Here is a 12012-nt window from a genome sequence, read left to right on the forward strand (position 1 = left end):
CTTCTAGTTATTTTCAACAGAAATGAGAGACACATAAGTCTATGATCTAGTTTCCTATCTGTCTTTTGTATGCTCTATCCTTGACAGCTTCAAATAGCCAAAATATAGCTCACTCCAAAACTGGCAAGCAATGTAGTTAATACCAACATTTTTATTCCAGACTTCTGGTTGTTTTCCAAATGAAAGTTCATTTGACGAGTTTCCAATTTTCAATTAAACTGATTCTTTCATTATCATTCTTCACTTAACATTGAAAATGGTAGCCAAAATTTCCCCATCTTTCAAGCCAAGTTTTTCTCACTCTGCTTTTCAAAGATCAGTCTCCCTTTGGAACTGAAGTTTCAATTTAAAATTCTTTTCACTCAAGATTTGTGGCAACCACAACTTTGAAAGAAACGATTAACAATAGCTAGAACAAGCAAGTGTAATTCAATGGTCACTGAAAGTAAGGATTCTTCAAGAGACCTTCCTGCATGAAATAAACAGGTCTGGGGTACAATTTCCTTTGCCTGGTGGGGCTTTCAGAGAGTGAATGTTAGAACGTTATCTGCATCCACCCAAAAGAAGTAACAAAGAAAAAGAGACATGCCTAAGATGGAGACAGTAAGGAGTAGACGTAAATGAAGAGAGTACAAGGAAAGCATGGAGTGGGGTCAAGCAGGAGAATAAATAGCAAAAACAGTGCTGCCTGAATATCCAGGGCTGGACAGTAACCCCTTTTTCTCTGTGCAAAGGCAATCACTTACATCCTCCAGAGGAAAGCATCTCATTTCATTCCTCAACATGCTCTGAGAGCGCCAAGTGTAAAAAAATGTGATGGTAAAGAAGACAACTGAGCATACCAAAAGGAAATAAGTTAATCAGAGGTAGAATGGCCAGAATCGCAAATATCAGGGTTGTATCATCAATGATTACACATATTGGAATTACTAAACAGGCATATAATTATGACAGGCTGGAGGTGTGGCTCACAGCTGCTACACCTGCTACTCACGAGGCTGAGACATAAGAATCATGATTTGAAGCCAGCTCAGGTATAAAAGTTTCCAAGCCTTTAATGAAGAAGCATTGGACACAGAGATGGGCATACCAAATTGTAACTCACTTGTGCAACCTTTTGAAGCTCAGAAAAATAAATAAATAAATGTAATTTAAAAATAAAAACAAATCTCCAAAAGGTTTCTGTTCAGGGAAAGATGAAAATATATTTGATATAATACTAATAAGTATTTGCACAAACTAATAAGTATTTCTACACATCAAGAGGGTAATATAGTATAATAACATATTTGTGTTATTATGAATATTAATAATATTATTAACATTAAAATAAGGTCGTCCAAATGTTGGTAGTGGTTTTGTTCTTGGAGAAAAATTGATTTGAAAGAGAAATGAGAAAAGGACATATTTGCTCTACATGTTTTCGCCTTGCTTGTAACTTTTACCAGGAGGGATTAATGTATTACTTTGTACAAGTTAAGCTCCTTAATCAGGGAGAGTAGTATAAAGAAGGGAAAAAGACAAATAGGTAAGTTGTAGTCACAGACACAATCCCCTGTGTTCCCTGACAACTGTAGTTCTAGAAAACAGATGCCAGGCTTGGGGCGGCGGGAGGTGGGGGGAGACAAAGAATAAAACCAGAGCTCAAGGTATTAGCTTACAAACCAATCCAATTTCAGTGGCCAAATCGGAATTAGTAGCCTAGGAGAGAACAGTTGTGTACACTAGAAAGGCTGAATTCAGCTCCATGTTGGCCACCAGCAGAGAAATTTTCTCCAAGGCCTTGAAAATCCTTTTTATCCCCTGGTAGTTACTTCTCCAAATGACCAAATTACTGGCTCCCAGCAGGGTCTTGCTGCACTGACTGCTGTTTTCAGAGAAACTAGTGAGGAAGCCAAAGCAAAGTGCAACTAGGCTATTATGTAGGTTGATGCCAAATTCTAAAGGAATAGAGTTATTATTCAATCACCCCTGGGAAACATCATTGATCGATGGTACTATCTTCCTTAGCAGAACTTAAGCCTCGGGTCATTTTTGGAGGAAATTACTAAGATCTTTCTCTGGTCTGAAAATCATCTAATTTATAACTCATTGACCAAACGTGATTCAGTCAAAGGCTCCTTGGAAAATAAGAAAAGGAAGAAGAAAAGATACTGTTCCATTCTCCCAGTTCTCTGGCTGAGCTCCAGTTCTATACACATGCAGAATTTGATGGCACACAGCAGAACAGTAGCAGAAATCATTGTTGTTTGCCCCTGACATAAGAACTGAGATTATCATTCATCTATCAAAATGAAATGAACTCAGGATAATGCGAGCAATAACAGCATGACAAGCTTTATTATGATGTGATGGTTTCAAAGTCAAAATGAAGACTGATGACAAAACTGCCCCTGAAAGAGTCTAGGTAGGCTTAACATGAATGAAAGTTGTACACAATCATTTAGAACTCTCGGGCTTTGCTTTTCTAACTTTGAAAGTTATTTTAAAAAAAATTCTTCAAGGTAATAATGATACAATAACAGGCATTTATATTGTGTTTATTTTTGGTAAGGATCTATTCATTTCACAATTACTTATTGAGGATCTTGTATGTATAAAATCAAAGAAAGATCAATCCCTGACTTGTGAATATGGTCATTTCCTTAACAGCTATACTATTTCACAGATTATCTTCAACATGTGTTAAACATGGATACTTTTAATATCAATAAGATTCTTAGGTCTAGGGAACACAGAAATGATTGTAGCAAAAAATAAAATCTTGGTGATCAAACTACCAAATCCTAATGAAAGAGACAATGTGCTTCTATGTTGCTTGAGCTGACAATTCAGATTGGGTTACGGTCCACCACTGAACTTAGACAGTAATGATTAGAGTCCTCAAAAAGTAGAACAACCAAATCTAACAAGGAGGGCATGATAAACCATTTCCTTTGAAGTTTGTTTTTGTTTTTGCAGAGGCACAACAATTGGCCTTCACTTTGAGGTGTAAAGAAGTGATCACCGAATCAACTGGACAAAGGGTTCAGAACTGAAGTGGATACCAAGATAAGAGCTAAAATGACAGCAGCTTCCTTAAGGAAGCCACAATGATACAAATGTTAATGAAGAACACTCAAATGTGACAGCATTGCATAGAAAGAAACACCTAATGGAGGCAAGGGCCTCTCCCCAATGTACGAAGACTGAAGGGTATGTCAGCCTTGGACAGATAAGGCAAAGGTAGGAGGAACAGGAAGCTGCAGAGCCCTGAACAGCTGGTAGGAACAGCCCATCACCTGATCCAGCCTAACAACATTATGTGAGCCAAAGAAAATGAGGATAGAGATAGCCTGATAAATGAGAGGTGGGTTTAAGATTTCACTTGATCATTAGAAGGATGGCAGAGATCTCGGATTGAAGAAGTCTCTGGCATGTTACTTAACTAGTAGAAAAAGGAGGGTAGCTGGGAGACAAACAATTTGATATTAAGGAAACATATTAAGAAACCTTTGCAATACATGGTGGTGGGAAAGACAAGATTTTTAATCAGAGCAGTGGCCATTGAAACAGACAGGTGAAACTAATGTTGATCAGTTGATGGTCAAATAAACAGGAATTAGTTATTGGTTAGTAAAATTTAAGGGAAAAAGGGAAAGAGTTACATGATAGGGGGAATCATAAAATAAGTAAATTTGGAAAGATTATAGGCTGGTTAATGGCTAAGGAGTCAAAGATTAATTTCTACCTAACTTGAGTATTGATTCTTTAATACTTATACTACTTAAGCATAGAATAGAAATTCAGATTTACTGAGCCTGAGTAATTTGTCCTCAGTAAGCTTATTAACCACTTTTGTCTTCAATAACAAAATATCTCACCTGGTTGTTTAAGTCAAAAATTACATAAAAGGATGTCTTACAGAGACACAAAAGATAAGACTTGTAGAGAGTTAAGAAATTTGCTTAATGAGTATCTGTACTGTGCTCAAGATTCAACTTAGATTGTTTGGTTCTACCATTATGTGGTTAAAGCATATTTAAAATTTGTCATCAAAGAGTACCGGCTTGGCATGTACAATGCCCTAGATTGAAACCCAACATTGCACAATACAAACAAAAATTCTATCAATATTACCAGTGAGAAGTAGACAGATAGCTAATTAAAATGTGCTTCATGGTCATCGCAATCATGTAGATTTCTATTTCAACAAGTCTCAAAATATCAAACCATAAGAGTTAACTGGTTGTACTGTTTAATATCTACCAAAGCAACAAGCCTGTAGCCACCAGTCCAATTTTTCTTATTGAATTAGTGAGAACTTTGGAAACTCCTAAGATATGATACATCAAGAGCCCAGTAAGAAGGGTTAAATCTGCCAAGTATCAATGGCTCGTGCCTATAATCCTTGCTATTCAGGAACCTGAGATCTGGAGATTTTAGTTCAAAGCCATCCCAGGCTGGAAAATCTGTAAGATTTTCCACTTAACCATCAGAGTTAGCCTTAAACAACAAAGCTCAACACAGCTCTCAAGCCCTAAGTTCAAGCCTAATGACTGACACCAATTAAAAAATAACAAGGATTAAACCCATTGGTATGTAGTTTGAACAGAATTTGAATGAAATATTTTGCCCAGTTATTTATGACTATTATTAAGTAATCATCAATAAACACTTTTTTCCAAATAAGTATTTTTACAGCATCGTGGTTAACCGGTATTTGTTAATTAACATCATTGCTCAGAGAAATTCAAGAATCACAATAGAGTTCTGACGGAAATGGGGAAATAGAACTAAAGAAAGTAAATACACAATACTACTTACTTTATCTCTGGAGAAGCTGAAAAGTTGTTTTCTTTCAGCAAAAAACTGGACAGCAATTACACTGGCTGAGTGACCCCGGAGTTCCCCGACTGGTTTAGAGACAACGTAGGGGTTCCAAAGACAAACTTTATTGTTAATGCCAGCAGTCGCTAATCAGAACAAAAATAGAAGAACTGGGTTTTAATGCCCATAACGTGATTAACTTCTGATGAACACTAATTCACCTACCCTCAAAGAAAGGAAGATCTTGCAATACCCACTGAAGTAGGCAAAGGAGATAGGAGCTCTACCCAATGGAAGAAAAGGGGTGGTCTAGGGAACATGAGTGTGCATGAGCTGGAAAGAAAACCAAACATGAGCAGGAGAAGGCATGGGACCAAAAAGCATGGCAGGAGAATGTAGACAGTGGTAGAAGATGGAATGAAATAATATTGACAGTTCACAAATTTCATGGTTAAAAATATGAGGAACACATTTTCACTGCCATTTCAATGGTCAAGCACATACAGCCATCACAAATATACTTATGTCCTACTGTATGCTTTCAACAAGTAGATGCTTCAAACAAGACAGTAATAGGGAACACTTCAAGAGTAAGACATTTATACCTATTCAGGTTGTGCAAACACAGTATTTTCTGGTTTTCCCTGGTTTAGGACTGACTGTGGAACTGCGGTCATTTGAATTTATTTATTTATTTATTTATTTATTTATTTATTTATTTATTTATTTATTTGTCGGTCGTAGGCTTGAACTCTGGGCCTGGGCACTGTCCTTGACCTCTTCAGCTCAAAGCTACTGATCTACCACGCTGAGCCTCAGCACCACTTTTGAATTTCTTTTTATTTATTTATTTTTTTTGCCAGTCCTGGGCTTGAGCTGAGCCCTGAGCACTGTCCTTGGACTTTCTCAAGGCTAGAGCTCTACCACTTGAGCCTCAGAACCGCTTCCGGCTTTTTTCTATGTATGTGGTACTGAGGAATCAAACCCAGGTCTTCGTGCATGCTAGGCAAACACTCAACCACTAGGCCAAACTCCCGGCCCCCACTTCTGGATTTCTGGTGGTTAGGAGATAAGATTCTCACAGACTGGTGCCCCAGCTGGCTTTGAACCATGATCCTCAGATCTCAGCCTTCTGAGTAGCTAGGGTTACAGGTAAGTCACCTGTATTTGCCAGCATGGTGGCAAATACAAATGGTGATTGGTGCCCGGGGACTGAATAATTTCTCACTCTATTAAAATGAGGATTGTTGGAGTTTCCTGCCCAACTGACTCACCAACCCTTTTACCCATCTCTTCTAAATCCATGGGACTCCTTGGAAATGTGTGTTGCCTATTTAGTCAGATTAAAATCCTAACTGACAACTATGATTGTTGAGACGGATAGCATTCCATCCTTTCAGCAAACGACTGTACTCCGCCCTTGAACAATGGCTGGAATGTGGGCCTGGGATCTCTGCAATTGTCCTTCAATGTCCCAATCACACATCTTTTGTATGATTGCTTGTGTGTCCACATACTCATGTACACACACACATGCACACACAACACACACAAATTAATTATTTTCAGAATTTCAAGATATTCTATTTAAATATTTAGTGGCATGAACACATTTCTGTTTCCTCAGCAGAAGGTAAACTCTCTTGCTGCAGCATAATCTTCCTTAATAGACTAAAGCTAGAGATCATCAGAAACATTTGTGAATGCATTCTGAAAGATAATTGAAAGTTTTCCTATACGTTAGCCTTCTCGTGTGTGTGTGTGTGTGTGTGTGTGTGTGTGTGTGTGTGTGTGTGTGTGTGCGTGGTCTGTGTTTAGTAGTAGCAACAGCAGTAGTTATGACCATAAAAATGACGTATTAGGGCAGAACCTTTGATGACACAATAGCAGACATTGCACTAACCATCTTTTCTTTATATCACTTTGCATCCCCCACTCATTGTGAATTAAAACTCTTTGGGGTGCTTTCTCATATTTTCACCCCAATGTCTCTCACATGCAGTGCATCATTATCAGGCATTCTCAGGCAATAAAAGATGAGCTGCTCATATCGGTCTCAGTGGCAATAAAGCAACAAGGTAGAGAGGCTTCATGAATACAAATATTCCTCCTAGACAATTTATGAGGTGCTCATCGTTATCATGATTTATTTTACATACCAATTAAGTTGAGCCGAGAGTGGTAATCAAAACCATGAATGCCCTGGGCAATGTTGAAGGATGTCATTTTAAGATGTTTTTTTGATTTCTCTCTCCAAGCCAGCACCACACTGTTTGTACTGGAGGTTGTGCTGGAAATGATAGCATCCAATGATACATTGTAAGTAACTAGAATAAAAAAGAGAAAAAGATGAAGAAAGAGGAAAATACACGATAGCTGCCTTTTAATGAGGTATAAGCAAAACAGAAATATTTAAACAAGCTCTACTGAAAAATTAAACTCATTATGATGATACATCACAACCCTTAGAAAACAGCTCTCTTGGTTCCTATCAATAAATTTACACTAAAAAGTTACAGCAAATTTTGCATTCTGACTTTCCTCTCACTCTAGGGATATCCTAAATTTTTTTTATAGGACACATGGAAAGAAACAATATTAATCACAGTAGTCATATGGGATTCTGGAAACATAAAATGAGTGATTGACCAGATTTTTGTGTTCTACCTTCTGGGCATGGAGCAGGCAGACAAGAGCTTAGCAACCATCTGCTGTTATCCAAAGGTCAAGTTTATGCTCAAATGGACAGATTATTTAAATTCTGACAGCTCTACAATGCTTGAAAGCAAAAAGGTGAAGAGTCAGTCTTACCAAGTCTCTAAAGCACTAGGGATTCAGGTCAGGGTAGCTGTTTTCTCCCCCAAAAGATTTATGTTACTCTGGATAGCTTCAAAGGAAGTTGTTTTAATAGAATGTCTCTTGGAAATATTCCTGTCTAGTTATCACAAAGAATCCTCAATAGTCTTAGAAGATACGCCTTAGTGGACAATGAGACTATCTGCACTTAGCAATCCACTCCCCTTTGTTTCAAATTCTCTCATCAGAGATGTTTATATAGCAAACATGAGAGCGAATAGTATCTCTCCTTTGGAGCAAATTAGAGGCCCAGAATCATAGGACAGTCGTTTGCTCTGATGCAGAAGGGAGGGAGAAGGGGCATGCATCCTGTACAGTGTAAACAATACAGATCTCTCTGTGTTCGGGAAGTATCATGCTATAATGAAATAGATGCACGTGCAGGCATTCATTTAGATTCATCTATTTCCCTTTATGGCCAGGGGAACTGAAACAAATATGCCAAATTTTAAGCTACTTGTTCTGAATAACAACATATTCTGATATAGGAGACTTCTGTCATCTCACTGTAGGATTTTTTACCTTATTATTCACTCCAATTGAATATAATAATGCATGTATTGCTGATTGGACTTGTTTGAAAATAGATCCTTAATTGGCATGGCTATAGTTGACTGTTTATGGTCTCTCAAATTTCTATGTTGAACTATTAAGCTCCCAGGTGATCACCGTCCTCGGTGAGACAGTTAGGCCATAGAGAAGAATATTCAAGAAGAGAATTAGTGCCCTCCTAAAAGAGATGTGAGGCTAAGTGTCAATGCAATGCCTAGAACACTCACTGCTCAGGAGGCTGAGGTCTGTGAATCATGGGGCAAAGCCAGGCCCAGGGAGAGAGAGTCCGTGAGACACCAGCACATCACTGAAACCTGAAAGTGGAGCTGTGGATCAAGTGGTAGATACCACGGATCAGTACAACATCCAGTACCAGCACACACACACACACACACACACACACACACACACACACACACACACACACATAGGTGTTAAGGAGGTAGCTTCCTTGTCACTTACACTATTCTTAAGAGAAAGATGGAAGGCACCATTGGGAAATGAGGAGAAAGCCTTCACCAAACAGTAACTCTTCTAGCGCCATAATCTCTGACTTCCCTGCTTGAACAACTGTGAAAATAAGTTCTATTGTTTACAAACTACCTGGTTTATTTGGTTATAGTAGCTTAAACAAACTAGGCAGGAACCTTTGCACAAAAGTTAAGATTTTTAGAGCACCTCGTTTTATTATTTTGCTATTTTGATGGACTTGGCTATATATATGTATATATATAAATATGTTTACATATGTACGTACAAATTCCAAACAATTACTAAAGCTAAGGAAATTCTGAGAGGCCGAAGTGTGGCTCAATGCATTCCTTTTCCTCTGACCAAGTCTTTTGGGTTGTTCTAAAAGCAACTAAGATTTATTACTTAAACATATTTCATTCCTGTCTACCAAGAAAATAAATGTCTTACTATGACCCATTTATAACTATATTAATAAGACTGGAACTATTCAGTTTGCCATCTACTGATATTCTGTCTTAAAACATGTCACCCCATTTTCAAAGCCTTATTGTGCTTCACTGCAATACATTTGAAGTAAAAAAAAGGAGAGAGAGAGAGAGAAAGAGAAAGAGAGAGAGAGAGCGTCATATTCATATGACTCCAAACTTCAAAAAAACAAGGCCAGGCACGGTGGCTCATGATTACAATCCTTGGTACTCAGGAGCCTGGGATCTGAGGATGAAGGTTCAAACATCCTTTATACAATTACTTAAAAAATAGGTCTGGGAGTTTGGCCTAGTGGTAGAGAGCTTGACATGCATGTAAGAAGACCCGGATTTGATTCCTGGGAACCACATACATAGAAAAAAGCTGGAAGTGGTACTGAGGCACAAGCTCTAGCCTTGAGAAAGTCCAAGGAGACTGCTCAGGCCCTCAGCTAAAGCCCAGGACTGGCAAAAAATAATAATTCTTTCATTATTAAACATTCTTTTTAAAAGATATCACTTTGGTAGGTGAGAAGTCATAACAAAAATCCAGCGTACAAAACGAAGTGTAACTTTGAGCATTGAATGTTGGCATGAGACATAATCTACTTCTTTATCTTGTGAACAAGGAAACCATCTTGCCCTCAGGTCCCAGATTTTGCCAAAGGCAGCAAAGGATTGTCACAAACTCAGTTCTAGAGTCCTGTGCTTGCCCTCTGAGTTTGGTGGAATGACACACCACATACTTTTTCACAAATCTGAGCCAAAGGAATTCATTTTGGGCAAGGCCTGAATAGAGACACAGAAAAGACTTGATCCCTTGTCAACCAGAGAGAACATCTCCAGTTTTTGTATTGTAGACCAATCATCCTCTCACGCACTCTCAGGAAACCTGAGATTTTGTATTGTTCATACAATGCTGCTTAGAGACTCCCTAGGAGCTACACTGGCAGTAACTAGGAGGACAGTTCCAATGATTTACACCTGTCATCCTAGCTACCTGGGAGGCTGAGATCTGAGGATCGTGGTTCAAAGCCAGCCTGGGCACAAAAGGACCTGAGACTTTTATCTCCAGTTAATCATTAGAAAACAGGAAGTGGAGTTTGGTTCAAGGGATGGGGTGGTAGCCTTAAGCTGAAGAGCTCAGGGACAGTTCCCAGGCCAAGTTCAAGCCCCAAGACACCCCCCCCCAAAAAATTAGAAGAACAAGCAATCTATGCAGGTTTCAGAGTTTTGGAAACAAAATTATAACACTGGAATTGAACTTCCTTTGTACAATTACTTAAAAAATAATTCACTATTAAAAATTCTTTTTAAAGATAGCACTTTGGTAGGTGAGAAATTATGAGACAAAATCCAGGGTACAAAACGAAGTGTAACTTCTGGCATTGAATGTTGGCAAGAGACATAATCTACTTCTTTATCTTGTGAACAAGGAAAACAACTTGCACTCATATCCCAGATTTTGCCAAAGGCAGCAAAGGATTGTCAAAAATTCAGATCTAGAGTCGTGTGCTTGCCCTCTGAGTTCGGTGGAATGACACACCACATACTACTTCACAAATCTGAGCCCAAGGAATTCATTTCGGAGAAGGCCTGAGTACAGACACAGAAGAAGAGACTTGATCCCTTGTCAACCAGAGGCCACACCTTTGGGCAATCAACTGAAAGATACAGTGTCTCTCCATGAGAAGACATGCATACACAAAATTGCATGTAAAATATTAAAATTTAAAGAACCCCCATTATTATTCATAAAGCCCAATCTTGACAGATCTGAGGAACTGAGGTGATGAGCTTATGACTGCCAGGTGAGTTTGAATTGGGAAATCATTCTCTATCTGTTTACTCAGGTGATTCTTTAAGTTCCTAGAGTAATAATAATAATAACAACAATAATAATAATGATTATGATAATAGCAACAATTCATACCACTGTGTGAATTTGGGGTCGTCTTTTTAGCTTCTATGCTTTTTATGTGAATGAGTTATTTGGCCTTTCATACTGGAACTATCTTAATGCCAGAAAGCAACTTATGCAAGGATAAAAGGGTCTGAGAAAGAGGATCGCTGGGAAAGGGAACGCTGAGAAACAATTTCCTCACAGAATGTCAGGTATGCAGATCAATTCACTGTGAGGGGTGCTATGAACTACAGAAAGCTTGCCAAACAGCAGAATGGTCCACCTCTGATCTGCATTAGAATACACTTGGATATTATATTTTATACTCATCCCGTATTATGAAATTTCCCCTTGACCTATGGATTACTTTTTTGTCGTTATGAAAACAATTTATAAACTCTCTCTCCAGTACCAGACTACATGCCTGGAGCTCTCACTCTGTAATAATCTTCTTTGCTGAGTAAATTATCCCATCCAGAGTTTACAGATGAAAAAACAGACATTCCTAAATCTAATCTGCATGGCTAATAGCAAATGGATTTGGGATTGCCCCTGCTCTCTTTGGCTGTGAGCTAAAAGCCACACTGCCATGAGTACGAAAGGACTGGGTATGGAATTTGGCCTACTTCCAACTCCATTTCTGTACCACATGCCTACAGTCCCAGATCAATCCCCCACTCCATCTCCATATTTCTGTTCTTGATTCCTTCACAACTCTATTAGTGCCTGTCCCCATGGAGATTGTATTTTCTTTTTGTGGGTCATGGAGCTTGAACTCTGGGCCTGGGCACTGTCCCTGAGCTCTTCAGCTCAAGGCTACAGCACTACCCTTGAGCCAAGCCCCACTTCCCATTTTCTAGAGGTTAATTGGAGATAAGAGTCTCAGATCCTTTTGTTCCCAGGCTGGCTTTGAACCTTGATCCTCAGATCTCATCCTCCTGAATAACTAGGATT

The 12012-nt window shown here is 38.7% G+C and overlaps 1 protein-coding gene across 1 annotated transcript in view; it reads right to left on the reverse strand.

The window, feature by feature from the left end:
• The window catches only part of Wdr49 (WD repeat domain 49), a 114362-nt gene that overhangs the window by 79550 nt on the left and 22800 nt on the right, over positions 1 to 12012 (reverse strand). Inside the window, exons 6-7 of the mRNA XM_090335375.1 lie at positions 6969 to 7136; positions 4807 to 4955 (exon numbers count right to left, since the gene is read on the reverse strand). Coding sequence (XP_090191501.1) covers positions 4807 to 4955; positions 6969 to 7136 — 317 coding nt within the window. The remainder of the gene's footprint in view (positions 1 to 4806; positions 4956 to 6968; positions 7137 to 12012) is intronic.

This window comes from Megascapheus bottae, chromosome 1 (assembly GCF_031878675.1).
Source record: "Megascapheus bottae isolate mThoBot1 chromosome 1, mThoBot2.hap1, whole genome shotgun sequence".
Lineage (NCBI taxonomy): Eukaryota > Metazoa > Chordata > Mammalia > Rodentia > Geomyidae > Megascapheus > Megascapheus bottae.